The sequence below is a fragment of the Streptopelia decaocto genome, assembly GCF_964273445.1.
Source record: "Streptopelia decaocto genome assembly, chromosome: 2".
Lineage (NCBI taxonomy): Eukaryota > Metazoa > Chordata > Aves > Columbiformes > Columbidae > Streptopelia > Streptopelia decaocto.
The window spans coordinates 90,785,625-90,804,978 of NC_138655.1; the positions used below are offsets into that span (position 1 = coordinate 90,785,625).

Sequence of the window (19,354 nt, forward strand, 5' to 3'; positions counted from 1 at the left end):
TCTTCTCCCCCAGTAGTGAGTGTCAAAGTGATTGTGGACATTGGCTCTGCAGTGCTGCAGGAGCGTGTGTTGCCTCGGCAGTGGTACCAGCCTCCTTGTCCCTTCAGGGGTGCATCCCTGGCAGCAACAAAGTGCTGGGGTATGCAGGAGCTTCTGCCTGGCTTCCTTGTGGTTCTTTAATCCTGCCATTGTAGTGCTCTTGTGTAAATACAGCCTCTCGCCCCCTGAGCGTCTGTCTGTCCAGGCCCCCCTCTGCTAAGCAGCAGAAAAGGTAACACTGTCTGGCAGTCCTTGGATCAGTATGTGAGCAGCTAATTTACAGGGTGGGCCATTACCCTTCCAGATACTGTCAAATGAACAACTTTAAATCACAGAGTTAGCTGTTCAAAGTCAGATGAAAAGACACCCCGCATTGTCTTCCCCAGTACCGCTTTTTCATGTAAAGCCCCGAGCGGGGAGCACCTCATTGTTTACTTGCAGCAGAATAAACAATACTTAATCCACTGATTGTGTGAGAGGGGCTCCAGCTTGGGAGAGTATCTGTTGATTATGTAAAATCCTAAATCGTGCATCTTTGTCTCCTAATTACGGTAAGAACTGCCCTGCTCTTGGGAGCAATAATAGGGCCCTTTGTCCCGCTGACAATGGGCTGTGGCACTGCATCTCCTTCATGGCATTACCCCCCCTGGTCAGTCTCTGTCCTTTTGAAGCCCTGGGACCTGCATCCTAATTAGTGACATGAGCTGGTCTCAGCAAGGCTGTCTGCAATCCCCATTAGCAGTGGGAGGTTGCCCAGGGGTACTTTCTGACCCCCCTCGCCTCTTTACCTGGATCATTTAAAGAAGAAGTTTGTTTCCCTGCACCTGGGGCCTCAGGACACCATCTATTTTGGTGAGTTTGTATCTGAGTGTTGATATAATTAGCAGAGCACTGAAATGCTGTGCAGCCAATAGGGAAAATGAGAAACCTTGCAGAGCCGGGTAACTTCTCTGGAAACTTTTGTGGCAGAGAGTTGCTGTCAAACATGGTAATGTGATTGTAAAGGTCGCCTGACAGACAGCTCTGACCAGCATCAGCAGCACAAGCGAAGAAGACGTGAGGATTTCCTGGGGAGAAACCTCTTGAGGCGCTATGTGAGGTTTCTCGTCTTTCCTTTGGCAAGTACGATGGAACAGGCTTAAAGTAAAACGTGTGGCTTTTAAAAAAGTACATGTGCTATAAAATTGTCTGTTGGGTTTCAGTGTAACCAGAGCATACTCTTTGTATTTCCTCTCCTTCTCCTCCAGGAAGCTTCTTACGGTACTCTGTGCTCTGTATTAACAGCTAAAAGTTTTTCAATTTTTCCTTCCTCACAGCAGCAAGGAGACATTTATGCTGCCTCTCGTGCCCATGCATCTTCCTGAGGAGAGGAGGGAGGCAGTGGTAGCGTTGGCAGTTACCTCCCTTCTTATGTGTTTACACCTTCTTAGGTGTTTTAACATCAGTTATCAGCAAGGGTTGTTGCGCAGTTTGAACACAGTAAAAGCCTGGATCTTGAGGAATGTTACAGGGACTTTCTGATCACACGTGGTTCAGTGTGGCATTGCCTTCAGTTACAGGGTTTGCTTTTGCTAACTCTTCATAGGAGACAAGAAATAAATAGACATTACAGAGTGTGAAAGGCAACTGTCTGCCTCAGCCACTGAGCTGACCTAGTGACCAGAACCAGGAGATGCCTATTGCCATGAATGGATTCAGAGCAGATTAAGTTTTTTGACCTTTTACAGAGCATGTCCGAACAGTGATATAATATATTAAGCTTTGTAAGTTGCCAAATCCCAGGCATATTTTCACAAGGACAGCAAAAGCAGTTCTCTTGCCTCAGGGTAATGTGCTTCTGTAGAGCTTGAAAAAAAAACACACCACATTCACAGTCTACCTTGTTCTTCAAAACAGTCTGCCCAGGCTTTGCTGGAACTTGTGAAGTCAAATTGGCTAGAGGTTGAACATCACCATGGAAAGCAGTTGTTTTGAACAGTTAGATTGGCAGCAGGCATAGCAACACAAGAGCTCAGGTCCTGGAATGGGAAGTATCAGGACACCTTGACCATTGGTATCTGTTGTCATCTGCCTCCAGTTTTGCCAGGTTAACCACTGTGAGCTCGTTTCTGAAAACAGTCCGAGGTGGAAACTGCTATCCCTGTGTCTTGGTGTTACCTGGTTTCACTCGGGAGTGGACAGCTTAGATGCCCTGGGAATGTTCTCCTAGACTCTGTGGGTAAATTGTGTCACAAGATGTCATGTGCAGTTGGGCTGGTCAGCAGGTTTCCCCCTTTGCCAGCACATACCCATTCTTCAGTGCGTGTTGTCAGGTGGTGGGATGCTGTGAGGCACTGGGACCTGCATCCTCATCTTAAATCATTTTAGCCAATGCACATGAGCAGCCCTGTTCAAGTCAAGACAAGAGGAAGTGGGTTTTGAGTCAAAATGATTCCAGCTACCTAAAATATTACGTGTTTATTGTGCAGTTACTGTTCTTCGGGCAGTTCTGCACATCGGCTTTGGGGAGATAAAATAGCCAAGAAAACAAATTAATGTAAATTTGAAGTGTACGGAGATTATTTCAATAATCAGCACCAGTAGAAAAAAATAGTACAAGACTAAGTTGTGTACAGAGCAGCAATGTGACTGAGTAAAAGTCCATTGTGGAGGATGTAAAAGAAGAAAAAAAAAACCAAAACCCACACCAGAAAAAGCCCCTTAAGTTTCATTCCTGTTTTTGCCAATGCCTACTTAAGCAACTTTAGGAATTAACTTTCTATCTTTTCTCTCCTTATATAGCAGGGAATAATCCTGCTGACTTAATTTTTCTGAAGAACATTGCTTTCTACACATGGTCAGCTTCTTGTGGGAAGAGGGTGTTAATGACATTGCAAACTTACAAGAGTAAAAGTGTTTGAAAACTAAATGTTGTTTGCAATTTATATTACTTTTGAGACAAAACTATGAGTTCATGTTGGGAAGAGGAAGTTTTTTTCCTAGTAGTTGACACTACTGTTACTGGAAGCAACCTGAGGCATTAATAACAAGTAATCTTCATGGGGCATTGTGAAATTTTATACTACTTTTCCATCTCTGTCACAACTGTTGGTGTGCACATAGATAAGCCTTGTTCCTTGCTAGTACTTCAAAACGGAGAGAGACATGGGGAGCACTCCAGCATAGACATGTTCATGGACCTCCTTGACCTTTGTTTTTGGCACTGTGCTTTGGCCCCTTCTTAGTCATTGTTTGAGCTTGTACCCGCAAGGATAGTTTAGGTAGGAACTGCTGCTAGAGTTACTAACAGAGTCAATGCTACAAGACGGGTTATAGCCAAGGATGGAAGCACATAGGGTCAGTTGTGTGGCATTGCTGTTTCAGCTGAACTCTCCTGCTCTGCTCTGCTCTGCTCTGCAAGCTGCTTGCTTGGTGTCTTGCTGATAGGAGCTAGGAACCTAATCTTGATCTCCATTGGCAGCATTTTCAGTGCAGCAGCAGTTCCATGAGCCAGCTCGTGACGATGAAATCCAGCTCTGGTGAATGCTAGAACCAAAAATATGCTGTGGTACAATGTTGATGAGGCAGAGGAGAGGGTATGCAAGCAAGCTGGTGAATGCATCCTTTTACTGAGCAAATGGAGAAGTAAAAACGGTTGAGCATCTGTCTGTATGCCAGCTTGCAAAGCAGACCAGAACTGTATTTTAAGTGCTTCTGTTGAGAGAAGAGAGATGGGAAACATTTGAAGAGCAGCCCAAGTCCAACGCTTGCCTGGAAGTGGTCAAATCACATCAGAGAGCTCATTGTGCGAGGAGACTGGGAATCCAGAGCAGCCAGGTAAAAATACCAGGTAGTGAATGGACACAGGGAGTAGTGCTCTCATGTGGAAGTGTGTGGTGTGTCACATGGTGTTGAACATCTTAGCTCGGCTGCAAGAATAGAAAGTGGGTAGAATGCAAAGCTGGCTGTAGAGGAAAGCTTCTCGTAAAAGGGAATGCAGGAGGGAAAGAGGGCTGAGCCGAAATAGGTTATTAGCATGCCTGCCCAATCCTGATGACCAGGGTTTGTTTAAACACGGGCTTTCTCAAAGTGCTGACTGCTGGTTATTGTGTTAACAGTCAGGTCTGCCTGCTGAGCATAGCTTACCTGCGAATGGAGATAAGGGCAGGGGTGCTCAGTCCAGGTTTGGCTGCACCTATCTGAGAGGCCTGTGGTCGTCAGGGGATAGTTATAGGATTGGCAAGTGCCTGTAGATGTGCTGCTTCGTATGTTACTTGTGAAAAGTGGTGTTGCTTTTTTAACATGGTAGACACATAGTTTGTTTCGTTTTGTTTTTTTAAAATCTTGCCATTAATTTTAAAACCACACAAGTACTTGGCTTCCATATTTGAAAGATGTGTTAGAAAGCAGGAAGACCATTCCTTTTCCCACTTGAAAGAATACCAGAAGCTCTGCTTTAGTTTGTGTGCACAAATAATTACTTCAATTCTGGATGCTGTGCAGCTTCCAGTTTTGGTAGCCTTAGAGTACTGTTCTGGTCATGCTTTTTATTTTTTTTTCCCTCAAGTATGCTTGCCCTAGTTATTAAACCCTTCATAGTTATTTATGTTGATCTTCAGCTCTTGCTCCGTGATTCTGTCCAGCCAATTTCTTGACACTTCTGGTTTTTAAAACTTTGAACTTTTTTAAGTAAAAAGACCATTATGAGAAAATGAAGTACTTTGTTTGTGCAAGTGTCTGCAGGCCATCTCCTGTTTTCCCTTTATTTGTTCTTAGTTGCACGTTAATTCTGTTGAAGTAAATGATAAAGCTGCTGTTCCACTGGGGTAGAGGTATTAAAGTCTGACACTGTGAAGTGTTGCTGGTACGTACAATTCATTACAGTGTTGGGAAGAAATTAATTATTTTTTCCTCATTTTTCATGGCTCACACGCAAAGAACGTTAAAAAGATGGCACAGGATGGCTCATGCCTCTTTATTAAACCTTATAGCGCTTAACTTTGCTTGAGTTACCCTGTGTGAGGGAGTCACGACACGCTGGCACAGACACTGGCTCTGCAAGCATGCCGACAAGTTTCTAAAGCACGACATCACCCTGGTTTATATCGGGTCTGCCCTGGCTCATACACGATACTTTTCTTGCCTGGACCACAGCGCAGCTGTAGGAATGTGCACAGCGTTGTGCATCCCTCTATTAATAGAAGAGCTGGCGCAGTGGTTTCAGCTTTTGCCATGCCCAAGGGTGGCTTCTTTGAGGGAGAGAGGGTTAAATGGAGCAATGGGACATGGTGGTAATGGAGTCGGACAGCGGGGGAGGTGGGAGAGAGAAAAAGTTAGAAGTCCTGCCTTTGCTGAGGAGGTGAAGCAGCGTACACTGAACTTCTGGTGAGCTGCTTCCATCCCCTGCGCCCTGGGGGAGAGGAGCCTCTCCAGCCCATCGCGCCTGGCAGGGAGCTGGCTTCCAGTGCCGCTTGGGGTTTCGGCGCTGACCCAGAGCGTTGGGTGAGGTGGAGGTGGGAGAGCAGCAGGTCCTTTGGGGTCAGACACGCTGTGATGCTGTGGGGGAAGGAGGCAGGAACGGTCATTGCAGGACAACGGCAGGGCCCGCAGGGATCTCCGCGAGCAGCGCTGCTGCTTTTCCATCACTCATCTGCAACAAGTGGGAGAGATTAGTGCAGCTGTTGGATGTTATTTCCCAGGGCCCTGGGTGTGGAGGCCAGGAAGGGTATTTCATCCAAAAGGAGATGAGTATCTGGACTTGGGTGGGGTTGCACAGGAGCAGAAACCAGTTTGCTGTCTCTCATCTCCCTCCCTTCGCCGTGCCCCCAAAGCAGTGCAAGAGAAGCAAAGAAATCCTTTCCTGAAGGGGAATACGTCTGTAACCTGCCAGCTTTTCTTTCAGAGGTGGTGAAAGCCCTCATGTTTAAAACCATCCTTTCTCCATCTCCCTCTCCTCATCAGCCTCCTCTGCAGCGCATGTTCCTGGTCTAGAGGCAGGGAATCACCCATCCTTCTCCTCTGCCCAGTTGTGTTATTTTTAGGTCAGCGTAGGCTTTTCTTTGCTCACAAAGAGAGCCACGTTATTTCTGCGAATAATGTGAGACAGGAAGGAGAATAGTAACGACAAGGGTGGAAATTTATGTACAGTATGTATTAGGGATTTCAGTGGGAGGAGTTAGATGGCTTAATAACGTAACTGTGTATTAATGGCTTCTGTCTCAGGATGTGTTTCATTCTTGTTTTCTTTTCCTTCTGTTTGTGGCAGTTGCTAAAGACCACTCACAGGGGAGGAACAAAATGATACCAAGCTTTTAATTTTAGATAAGACCTAGAAATTCACACTGCTTTTAATTGTTGATGTCCACAACATGGGCAACATAGTGAGCTGCATGGGTGAAAACTTCAAGTTTTGGTCTACTCTTGTGTGGTTTCAGAAGTGTAAGTAGAAGAATGCTAAATGTCACTTTCCCTTTCCCATTGCCAGTGTCTGGTAATGCAGAGCATAATGTTTATGTGATTTCTTGGTAAACAGAATGATGGATATAAGTATTTGGCATTTGCATCTCGGCTACTGAAACATAAAATTTAGAAGGATCGAATGTTTGGCTTCATTACCCTTAATCAAAATCAAGACTGATCCATTTTGCTTAAAATTTGGCTCTGGTTTACCTTTCTAAATGCCTTGTCTTTTCTTAAAGAAAAAAAAGCTATTTCCATGGCTGACAAATTGGAATTGGCTCAGAGAAGAGCGTAATGCAAGGGAACAGGCATCGCTTATGTAAACTTTTCTCGCATAGGTGCCACTTGTCCTAAGTGTAGCTTGCCTCTTGAGCAAGCTGCACAAAGCAGTGACTATTTCTTAAAGCCTTAAAGGTTTTATATCCTAATTAACATTACAGATTTCAAGAATGCAAACTTATTTTAGTAGAAAGCTTTTTAATGCTGTGTTTTTATATATAGACCTTGTCTGCATTGCCAAAAAAAAAAAAAAAAAAAGGTGAACTGGTGTAGTAATAATTAAACAGACTTTTCTACTGTGATATGTGGCCTAAGCACCAAGGTCAGCCTGGTCATTGCACGGCTGTTGCAGTTGTATTTCGGTTCTGCTTTTGTGTTTTAGCAGTTCTGTTTTCTCACCCGCTTGCTTTGTACACTTCTGTCAGTAGTAGTATTATGTTGGCATTTTGCAGGTGTGAACGACTCTGAAAAGTAAAGGCAGTTGAGAATGAAGCTCATTTTAAAGTGGTCTTAGCTGCTAAAAGCAGTTTTTTCCTTTTTGCTTATAATTGAATCTCTGTGCTTGGAACTGAACAGCTTTCTTCTCTCTGCTCTGTAATCATATTTATAGAAAAATGGAAAACTGTGGCCAAGACTAGAAGTCACATGGCAACACAGCAACTTTTATTTGCTACATCTGGAAACTTACCTTGCAAGTAGAGTGCTTTTATCTCCGCTCAGGTGTTGAGCCATTGCTCTGCCTGTTCTGCAAACAGCCTCGGAACCTGTTCCCATCTCTGTTCTCCGCAGCCATACCATCCGTGTTTGACTTGGCACTGCCTCTGGGCAGACTTGTGAAACTGTAAGGAGAGGGGTGTTTTCTTGGTGTTTTGTTTTGTTTTGTTTTTTAAAGTTCAGCATGAGCAAAGTATTACCATATGTTTCAGATGCTTTGTTTGATATGTTGGACTTTTCAGAGTTTCCACATTTTTATAACTTTTTTTTTTTTTACAGCAATTTGAGCAAGACGAGAAATGTTCATATCACCTAGGATTTCATTCTCTTGTCCATCTTAGGCTGGTTTTAGATTTAAAAATACTGTAGGCATTGACACTATCTAAAGATAGAAAATAGTACTGATGACAAAACAGAGAAATTCATGGTTAGGCTTCCTAAAAAAATTAATGCTTCCAGTTAAGGCATTGTTAGGCATGGCAGCTTACTCTATTTTAAATTAACACAAGCCTTAGTCATTGCAGCATGGTGCTTGCCTTAACTAGTTAGGTTTTGAAGCTCGGTACCTGTAAGCTTTACTTGGAGGTGCTACGTGTCCATATTGACATCTGCAGGGCTAATTGTATTCAAATCTCATTTCGTGTCATTTGGGAGAAACTTGGATTCCCTTCCTACTTGGGGTATGGGGAAGGAATTCAACAAAAAAACAAACACACATTAAAAAAAAATGTCATGAACACACTTGGGCAAACGGGCCGTGTATTTTAAATAGCTTGCTTCTGTAGTGAAGCCTGGTAAGCCCAAGTGAGGTCTGCAGAGCCTGAGAGACCTCCCGAGTCAATGGCGTGGTGTCGCGCATCAGGAGCGGCTTCACACCGACCTCCCTTGTCCTTGGCGAGCGGCATGGGCACGAGGTGCCAGCGCGGTGCCCCCCAGCTCCTCTGGGGTGCCTGCCCTCGGCTGCTCCGCATGGCTGCCCGGGAGGGCTTTGCTCCGTCTGGTTTGATTCCAGCTCCCCAAGCTGCGGCTGCTCCTACAGGTGTGCGCAGACCGCAGGGGAAGGGAGGGCATCCACAGGTTCCTCCCGTGGGAGCCTGTGAACTGTGGTACCAGGGGAGGGTGCTGAGCCAGGGCACCGTGTATTTTTATGCCCTGAAGTGCCTGCATCTTGAGTTGGCAGGCGTGATTTATCTGGAGGTTTCTTTTTTTTTTTCAGCCAGGAGCTTCTTTCTGGCTGAATGGGAAAAAGAGCTTAATCCTTTTCCCTATTTCTCTTTTCGCTTGCTGCTTCTTCACTCAGAGCAAATAAAACACTAAGGAGGAAAGAGAAAACTATAGAGGGGTGTTTAATTCAATGCACTATAAAAGAGAGAAAGTACATATTCCTTTTTCAAGATATATTACTTTCATTTTGGGGGGAGGGGAGGCGGTTCCCTTTGCATGGAAAACACCATTTTTAAATTGCAAATTTTTACTGTCCTGAGGCGTAGTAGTTGATACAGGTGTACTGCGGAGGACTTTCACACGGTCCCTGATCTGAAAGATTTACTCTCAAGTGCAGATTTTGATGGGAGCCCTAAATAAACCAGTGCTTAAAAACCAGCGTGTCGCACAGCTGGTGGAGGTGAGGGAGCGCAAGATGGACAAGGTGCACCTTCTCACTGTGTGGGGGGCTGGCTGCTTGGCCAGAAGCACTGGCTTCAGTTGAGCCCAAATCCTGGGGGTGCCATGGTGGGCACCAGCTCTCCCAGTAGCTCTGTGGTCCCATCAGTGTTAGTTGTGCCTGCCCTGTCATGCATGAGGGGATATGGCCACTCCATTGGGTTGCTGGAAAGGGGGAGACCAGGCACATCGAGGACCCCAGAACTGCCTCAGGACACCCCAAGGCGAGGATCTGTATCCCCCTGCAGAAGAGCTGGCCCCACAGCCTGCCAGCGATGTTCCCGGTCATATAGCTGAGGTTCTTAGTGACATGGTTTAGTGCTAGAGTTAGGTTATGGTTGGACTCAATGAGGATCTCTTCCAACCAAAATGATTCTATGATTGCTTGCGAGCCCTCCTTGTCCCTGTGCTGACATACCAGGAGGAGCGTTCCAGAAGCACTGCTTGCTTTCACACGAGGCGTTTTCATCACGTCTAAAAAAGAATTTATTTCAGTAGCCTACAAGTTCTTCCTGTGCCTGCTCTAACCCTTTAATGCCCTCCTTCCCCCAGCGGTTTTGGTGGTTGTGTGCTTTTGTTTTTGCTGAAGATGAAAGCTTTGCATCGCAGAACAGTGAGCCAAGTGAGCTGGAGGAGAGCCGTAGGTCCTGATGCTGGCGGAGCTCCGCGTGTTGGCATTCCCCACCCCCACCAGAGATTGCCATCATATTTAGCAGACTTCTTTAAGTAAACATTTGCTTTGTAAATGGCATTGGTTCGGTATTTAAGCGAATGCAGGGACTATGCTGGCAATAATTATAAAGGTAAGATGCAAGTGAATTGACAGGGGAGATAAAAGAGATTAAACCTGCAGCACATAATATTTATGTCCCAACCTTCTGGGTACTGTGATAACAAAGGCCATGCTACATATACTTCACACTTGCTTCTTTCACCACTCAGAGAGTATGAGTCCAGTTGCTTTGTGGGTGACTTGGTTATCTCTTCATTTTCAGGGAATAAAAAAGGTCTGTGGAAGTTTACGCAGTGATAAAAAGAACAACAATGGGAGTTTGTTAGGGACAGGACAGGGAGGGGGTGGTTTCAGGATTTTGTCAGAAGTCGTTTCTAATTGCAGGATGTTTTTTTAATGAGTAGGCACATGTCCTTTTCCTTGATGTGGAGGGTGAAGACAGTATGGGGAGAACTAAGGCAGGGGGAGACCTGTGAAAAACTGCTAGTGTATATAATATTCCACTGGCAAAATCTGACTGCTTCACTGGTGGTTGCTTCTGTAAAACCTGTGCTTTGAATGCGAGCTGGGGCTGTAACCACGAGGAACCATGTTGAGTGAAACTGTGTGTCACTTGATGAATGCAGGGTGGACATGACCTGTCATGCTGCAGAGCTCACATCCCAGATATTTAAAAGGCAATAGGCTTGTTTGTGGACGTGTTGGCCAAATGTTGCTGCATAGTCCTTACTGCCTGCAGCATAGCTGCATTTGCAATACCTTTGGTTGTTTAACTCAAGTCTGCTTTATGTAAGAAACTTTTGTTTAGCTGAATTTGGGATTTGAGAACTTAAGAAAGCCAAGAAATCATAGCAATAAAGTGTGTGTAGGAAACACATCGCTTCTGCTTTATTTTTAGGTCACACAGGCTGTGAAGGGAGTCCTTGAGTGTCAGAAGTGTTGAACCTGTTTCAAGTCTTCCTTCTCTGGCCCTACTCCACTTCAAGGAGCACTAATTTTCCATTTAGAACAGTATATTTCTCATAACAGCTTTGAGAAAAAACAGTGGAAGTTTAGGGAAAGGCCGTGCAGAGAAAATTCATACATGAGTATTTGAGTGGTATGTATTAGTATGTTTTAAGCAGTAATTTTTAAAGGTGACATTTAGACATCTGCAACTGCTTGCTGCAGATTAAGTTGATTAAGCCTCTCCTTGTCACTGATTTTTTAAAATATCTTTAGTAGTACTTTTTAGTAAAAATGAGATGGTGTAAAGCTATTGAAATATTTTATGTCGGACAATGGGAAGGTTGTCAGAACGCTGTGGTCTCAGCTGCCACTTCACCGTCTGCCCACGTGGGACACTCAGCTCTCATGCAGGATACTATTTGAACTTCCAGTGAACTTAATAGCCAGAAGCTGGAAGAAAGTGACTGTGATTGAAATGGCCTTTCTGCGGTGATAGGTTTTTGACACGCTGTGGCTTCATCTTGCATTTAGCAGCTTCTTAGTATCGTGGGGTGAGAGGAAGGAGGCTGGCCTAATGTGAGAAGAATGCTGGTGCTTAAGCCTGCAGCAGGCACTAAGTCATTTCTGTTTTATTCCTTTCCCTTCCAGGTGTGACATCTGTTGTATTACCTTTCGTACTCATCGGGGCCTGCTGCGCCATAATGCAGTTATCCACAAGCAGCTTCCCAGAGATCCCATGGGAAAACCTTTCATTCAGAACAACCCTTCGATTCCGGCAGGCTTCCATGACTTGGGATTCACAGACTTCTCCTGTAGGAAGTTCCCCCGCATTTCTCAGGTACGCTCTGTTCTTCGTAGCTTAAGGTACCAACTGATGAAGTGCATTCTGAATTCGTTGAAGGCCTGCCTTCCAGCCTGCCCGTTAATTCTTATCTTCTCCAAACCATCCTGCATCTAAAATCGATAGGGAGAACACATGGTAAGGAAGGCATTATTTATTTTAATTTAATGTAACAAGGATGCAGTTGTGGTGTGAAAGATTTTGCCATGAAAAACTTCAGGAGGTCACCTTACTTACTAAATGGTGACATCTTCAGTGACTTCTTCACAAAACACTCCCAAATATCTTTCCGCTGCGTTCCTTACGTGAGTTCTGAAGATTTTGCACCTTTGAGGGTAACTGACTGGGGGAAGGTAGAGTCTGTAAATGTTTTCCTGAGAGCCATAAAGTTTTCTATTGAACAGTATTATTCCTCCCTCTGCCAAACCTTACCTGCCTTATTTATTTTGAGTCTGGATGAAGCTGCTTATCTATTTAAAAATATCAAGAGCACAATCCATGCTTTTTCAATATCTGCACTTTCCTTATTCTCTTTGGATTAAAGCATTGTATTCCAGCTCTTCTGGCTGAAAGGTGGTAGACCTGTAATTTACTGCTGGTCCAGGGGAGCATGTAGATCATTCTGTAACTCTAGTAGAGTTTTGGTGTAAAAGTTATGAAATCAGGAGAAGAGAGAACTCTTTACAAAACTTGGTTTTATTTTATTTGTAATTAATCGTAGCCAGTTAAAGTTAATAAAGGATTTAAAGGTTGGGACTTTCTTTTTGTAATAATTTTTCTTGCACTGTAAGGGAAGACCTATGAAGTATCTGAACAAATTGTGGGGAGTATGTAAAGGTCTTCCCAGCCCTCTACTTAATATATCACTTCTCCTCTCCTTTGATGTGGAACCTTTGCAACATATGAGCTGTCCGGGTAGCATTTAAATATAGCATTTGGATTCATGACTGCTTTTAGGGATAGGTGTAAAATCCATCTGTGAGCTTAGGGAGTTTTTTGGGAGAATAAATGTAATTGGACTTCACTAACCAAAAACCTTTCTGCTTTGGGCTTTGCACGTCATTGATTTTCTCTTAGGGTTGATTTTATTTTGGTTGGTTTATGTTGTTTTGCATTCTTGGATGCCGTTTTATTTTCTCCTCCTAGTTTCTTTGTAGTAATAAAGCTAAAGGAGGTAGTTGTACTGCCCAGCTTACTGAAGTTTGCTGTGTAGTCTCCTGAGGCCTCTGTGCTCTCAGTGAAGTGAGAAAGATTTCTGAAAGGGAAGTTCAGGATGGAAGGGTATCAGGATAGCTCTCTGAAGGAGTTTTCCTGTATAGGAGGAACTTTTGGAGAATCAGCCCCTAATTTAGATACACCACTTAGGTGACTAAAGGCTGTGGAGCAGGAATATCTCCATGCCAGGTAGGGGGTGGCTGCTTTAAACGCCTTAACTTGGGCAGCAGAAGAGAGTGTGAATTGTTCTTGTTTTGCAGCAGCGTGTGATGCCTGTCCGGTTTGAGATACCCACTCTAAATATTTTTGCATGTTTTGCAGGTCTGGTGTGAAACGAATTTGCGAAGGTGCATCAGTGACTTCCATCGATTTATTTGTGAGACATGTAACAAGGCATTCCCCATGCTTTCAGCACTCAAACTGCACACAGAAACTCACCTGGTGGATCAGGGAAAAGACAAGCACAAGCCACAGTCCATGACCCCACCCGGTGAGAATGCAGACCAGAAAGCCTTCATGGCATCCTTGGGCCTCCAGTACACCAAAGACATCAAGCCTGTCAAGCAGGAGGACAACACACAAGATGAGGTCCAAGAAATGCGGCTCAGAGCACTGAAGAGTAACCTACCTCAGGAACCCAGCAGCACAAGTCTGCTCAGCCTCTCTCCTCTGGAAGCTGCATCTATGGGAGGGTCATTTTCAGTCCTTCCCCCTACAAAAGAAAACATAAAGCTCCTCTCGCTGCAGCCTTTCCAGAAGGGTTTTATCATCCAGCCTGACAGCAGTATTGTGGTAAAACCCATCTCCAATGAGTCTGCCATTGAGCTGGCAGACATTCAGCAGATCTTGAAGATGGCTTCTTCCGCTCCTCCTCAAATCAGTCTTCCTCCACTTTCTAAGGCACCTTCTGTCCCCGTGCAGTCCATTTTCAAGCATATGCCACCACTGAAGCCAAAGCCTTTGGTAACACCCCGGACAGTCGTCGCAACCTCTACACCTCCTCCTCTTATCAGTGCCCAGCAAGCCTCCCCTGGCTGCATCAGCCCAAGCCTCCCACCTCCCCCTCTGAGGCTGATCAAGAACTCAGTGGAGTCCTCCTCCAATTCTCACCTCTCCCAGCCAGGAGCCAAATTAAGTCCTTCCTCACAGTTGCTCCTCCAACCCAAAGTAGAGCCTCTGACTCAGCATGAGATGAAGACGCAACTGGAGCAGGACAGCATCATCGAAGCTCTCCTGCCTCTGAGCATGGAAGCCAACATCAAGCAAGAGGTGACTGAAGGAGACCTCAAAGCCATCATTGCAGGGACGGCGAACAAGAAAGCCCCGACCATGAGGAAAGTTTTGTACCCCTGCCGTTTCTGTGACCAGGTGTTTGCCTTCTCTGGTGTCCTGAGAGCTCACATCCGTTCTCACTTGGGTATTTCCCCATACCAATGCAACATCTGTGACTACATCGCAGCTGACAAGGCAGCGCTGATCCGGCATCTGCGGACACACAGTGGGGAGAGGCCTTACATCTGCAAAATCTGCCACTACCCCTTCACAGTGAAAGCCAATTGTGAGAGGCACCTGCGAAAGAAGCACCTCAAAGTGACCAGGAAGGATATAGAGAAGAACATTGAATATGTCACCAGCAACGCTGCAGAGATGGTGGATGCCTTCTGCTCCCCAGACACTGTGTGCAAGCTGTGTGGTGAGGACCTGAAGTATTACCGGGCCCTCCGCATTCACATGAGGACGCACAGCGGCTGCCAGAAAAAGAAGCCATTTGAGTGCAAGGAGTGTGGTACAGCCTTTTCAGCCAAGAGAAATTGCATTCACCATATCCTGAAGCAGCACTTGCATGTGCAAGAAAGGGAGATTGAGAATTACATCTTAGTAGTGGACTGCAGTGCCCAGGAAAACCAGACAGACCCTCCTTTATTGGAGGACAGCACTTACATGGACCGCAAGCCCATGACGCCTTTCCTGGAGCCACAAAACGGCTTCTTGCTTGGGACGTCATCTCACGTTCCCATCAAACTTGAACCTGCAGGCAACTTCCCAATGGATTTTGACGAGCCATTGGATTTCTCTCAGAAGAGCAAAAGCCTGAGTGCTGTGCAGGTGAAGCAGGAGAACCTGTTTGGCTCTTCTCCCGTGTCCTTCTATGACTGTTCCATGGAGCCCATTGACCTGTCCATCCCCAAAGCCCTGAAGAAGGATAAAGATGATGTCTCATGTGAAGCCAGGAATCAAGAGTTGGCTGCCTCTGGGAACAGTGATAAAGCCTATAATTGTCTGCAGTGTCCTTTGGTTTTTGGTGCCAATGGGAACTCAGAGAAAACCAGGGCTGTCAGACATCCCCAGCCACTGAAAGGTTCGTTGCATTTGACTGTCCCAATCATTTCCCCAGCTCTCCTTGGCAATTCTGCCTTGCTGAGACCCCTGAGACCTAAACCACCACCACCACCTCTCTTGCCAAAGCCTCCAGTAACTAAAGAGCTGCCACCATTGGCTTCCATTGCGCAGATAATTTCTTCTGTGTCTTCTGCTCCCGCTTTGCTGAAAACGGAGGCTGCAGACGCCAGTCCCAAGGCAGTGAGCAGCTCCACTGGGTGTGACAAATCAGGGAACACCAAAGCAAAAGTGACAATCGTGACCGCTGTTCAGAGAGACTCCAGCCTGCCCAGTGACCTGACTCAGGCATGTGATCCAGAGCAGTCTCCCGTTGCTGATGCTGGGTTGACTAAGAAAAGAGGTAGAAAGAAAGGAACAAAAAATAAGCCTAAACTTAGCAGTAGTGTTGATCTGGAGTCAAGTGGGGAGTTTGCCAGCATAGAGAAGATGCTCGCTACCACAGACACTAATAAATTTAGCCCATTTCTGCAGTCCACTGACAATTTCAAGGAAGAAAGCGGCAGAAATGGAACGAGTGAGGATGAGAAGGAAACTGCCGAAGATAAGCTGCTGAGGGGGAAGAGGAATGCTTACTCAGAATGCCTGCAAAATATCCCCTGTCCTTACTGTCCTCGAGTCTTTCCATGGGCGAGTTCCCTGCAGCGGCACATGCTCACTCACACAGGTAAGAGCGCCTCGTGCTCACAGTAGATTGTAACCCATGAGGATGTTCCTCGTGAAAAGGCCTCCCCATGGAGGAATCTTCCTTTCTTGTCCTCCCTCTGATGTCTGAATGGTATTCTTTGTTATTTTGCAAATCTCTAGCTGTTGTTGTTGGATGGTGGTGGTGGTGTTACGTTTTTCAGTAATGGAATAATCTCAGTGCTTTTGAGTATCAAGGGCCCAAATTAATGCTAGAACCCACTTAATTTCAGTGGCATGACTTAGCGAACCTGGGAAAAGACTCTGGTTTCAGGGGTTCTGTTATTGCTATCTTATCTTGAAGGTGAATGTGTGTGTTGAATATTCCATCGTGCCTTACATGGTTTCTTTGACTGCTTCCGGTGGCTGTTTGTCTGCATCAGTGATGATAAAAAGATCCATTAAAATAAAAGCAAATAAGTATAGAATTGTGGGAGGAAAGTAATATAGTAATTAGCATATTTTTTCCTGTGGTGGCTTTTATTTGACAGATCAAAGAAGGACCATACAATAAATATCATCCTCAGCGTTAGTTACTAGGTTGCCTCTAGGAAATGTTTCTTCTTAGTGCTAGACAACTAAAGGTGGGCTTAAACCCTAAGGTGTGGAGATGTGTTTGGAATCTTTAATCTTGTGCCACTGTGTAAGTAATCTCAAACCTGGTGTGAACAAAAGGAGGAATTGGGGAGAGCAATTTATTCCAGGTTTGGGGTTATTTTTCATTCTTTAATATAAAGGAAATACTATGCTGGATGCTGTGCTGATTTGAAGTTCACTCCTTTTTCCACCCACACGGTAATAAAGTAATTAGTAGATTCTCATCCTGCTTGGAGAGAGAGAGGATGAAGCTCTACTTGCCGTTGCTCCTTTTTAAGTCAGTCACAGTTGTTGGTATTATTTTCTTCATTACACAGTCTCAACTCCTGGTGTAAAGTTAAGGATATTTGTAAGAATTGTAGTGGAATTGAGTACAGCCTTATAAGAGATAACTTCATATTTTTGAATGGAATTGAGATTTAATGAAGCAACTGATTCATGTCTGTGCTAAAGAGGGAAACCTGAAGAGGTAAAAGAGGTTAGCTAAGAGGTTTAAAGGGAATCTGAGCTGTGGAGCAGTCCCTATTACCGTTTGCGTTGGGTGACGCAAGGACAGAACTTGCAAGGTATCAATGCAACAGTGAGGCTATTGTTTTCTGGCCCACAGAGACCAAATTATCTCACTTTATTAAGCATACAGTTTACTTTCAATGGTGAAGGAGAGCTCTTTATTCATATCAAATCATTTTTTAACACCCTACTCTCAAAAAAAATATATATAGTTACCAAAGAACTGTTCATGAGACAGAAAACAATAGAGAGGCTTTTTCCAGACTAAGGAGTTTGACCTGCTTATTGATGGCAGGCTTCCAAGGTAGCAGTGCTGGTGTGAACTCCTAGTGAAGATGGGAAAATGCACTGATCCATGAGTTATACTGGTGAAACTTGTCTCCCCTACCCCTACTGGGCTTGGAAGGAGACACCATCCTTTCAGAAAGCCTGTGCTGCAATCCCTACAGGGAAGGTGACCAGCCGAAGCTGGAGCAGGGCTGGATCGGCAGTGCAGATACCAAATTTTCGGTGGTGCTATGACAGTGGCAATAATCAGATTCAGGTTGGTGTCCTCTGGCAGTGATAATACTGAGCTCTTTTCTAATCATCAGAGCAGTGTTGAGGGAGGCTTGTTGCTGGAGGACCACCGTACAGCAAGCTTTGACTGGCCTTGGGGCTTCTCCTTTCAGGGGACATGAGTGCTCTTTCTAAACTGTGAGTTTGCAGCAACTCCCCAGTGGCAGCAATGCAGGTGAGGCTTATTGCAGGAGAGAGGGAAAGGTAAACTAGGGAGGTAGATTTAGGCCAGGGAGGTGGTGCCAAAGCAAGCACTAGGATGCATTCGGGTGGAGCGAGACCCATGTGTTTGTGCTGTCAGGTGGTGGTGGCATGGGAGGCGTTTGGCAGCTGCATGATAGATACAGCAGTTTGTTGGGTTTGTGTTTTGGGTGGGCGAGTCAGTTTTCTGATGGAGACATCTACGGTGTCATCGTGCAACATAGCATTTCTGTCCCCACCTGTTGCACAGGCAGTGACTTGTTAGATAGCTCTGTTTTTTAAAAGGAGTTAAGAAGAAATTCTCTTCACTTATCTTATTGTAAAGGGGATCCTTATGGCTGCTCTCTGGCCTGAGGAGAGAAGAGGCCAAGAGGATGATGTGAATGGGATACATGAGAGTGCTGGTGGTCTGCTTCCAAACTGCATCTGTTGGGTATCTGCTCCATGGGGAATCATATCAGGCAAGCTGTTCCACGCTCCTAGATTTCTGTAGTATGCTGCTATCAAAAAAACAAGGCAGTCATTTGAGCAAAAAGTGACAACCGGGTCTTCTCCATCCTTTTATAGGGAAGTTGTTATTGGAGTAATCCAAGCTAATAATGAGTCAGCATGGTTGAGGAAAAGGTATATAGTTTTGACCATTTAAGTAGTATCTGTATATTACCAGTTTTAAACTGCTATGTTTATGCAGACATGAAAAGGTTTTTGCAAGTGCGTGTTTTACGTTCAGTAAGATTTCGACATGGAGAACTCCTTCCGTGCAGTGTCAAGATCATATTTACCTTTTGTCAAAGTGCAAAAGCTCACACGCTACCGGTAACTTACATCCCTTGCGCAACCAAAAGCCTCTCTCATGAAGGCTTTTACCCTGCTTATTCTTGCCTCAACACCACTGTGTGTTTTTTAATTCAAAAGCATTTCCATGAAGAAGCATGCACCTTCCTCGACGGTTTTTATTTTAATGCAAAGCTCACAAGTGGGGCACTGGGAATCTGGCATAGCTTGGATTTATACAGTGTTAAACACAGTACCTGTGTTTTGTTTGAACATGCTTGAACACTCGCTTTTAATACTTTCTTTCTCTTGATGTCTTTATTGTTTAATTTACTCTTCTATGTTCAACTCAGTTTGCCTTTCTTTTTTGTTCTTCTCTTCTGCTCTTGACTTTTGTCATTCTCAGAGCAGCAAGTAAGATGTGCCCTGCAGGTGGTGCCGTTAATTTTGCTCCTTTTATGGCATATGCATCAGACCAGGTTCAATATAAAATTCAAATAATGGTCTTTTTCTGGCCATTAGTTTGTTATAGATAACCTAAATCTCTTTGCCAAGAATCACTTGAGGATATTTTCAGAATGATGCTGCTAGATCTTAGTTGGCCCAAGATTATTTTTTGTAGCAAGCGAGACTTAATGGCAGAGGAGGGGTTTTGGTTTTGTTTTATTTTGCAGTTACAACAGGAATGAACGGGACAAGAAAAGATCTATGAACAAAATATAGTAATAAATAAATAGAAGACAGCTACACCTAGCTCATGACCC

The 19,354-nt window shown here is 44.8% G+C and overlaps 1 protein-coding gene across 10 annotated transcripts in view; it reads left to right on the forward strand.

Moving 5' to 3' along the window:
* Window positions 1-19,354, forward strand: part of RREB1 (ras responsive element binding protein 1) — a 126,706-nt gene that overhangs the window by 89,244 nt on the left and 18,108 nt on the right. For all 10 annotated transcript variants that reach the window (XM_082045611.1, XM_082045614.1, XM_082045612.1 and 7 more), the window contains 2 exons: window positions 11,462-11,651; window positions 13,191-15,933. In XM_082045611.1, coding sequence (XP_081901737.1) covers window positions 11,462-11,651; window positions 13,191-15,933 — 2,933 coding nt within the window. The remainder of the gene's footprint in view (window positions 1-11,461; window positions 11,652-13,190; window positions 15,934-19,354) is intronic.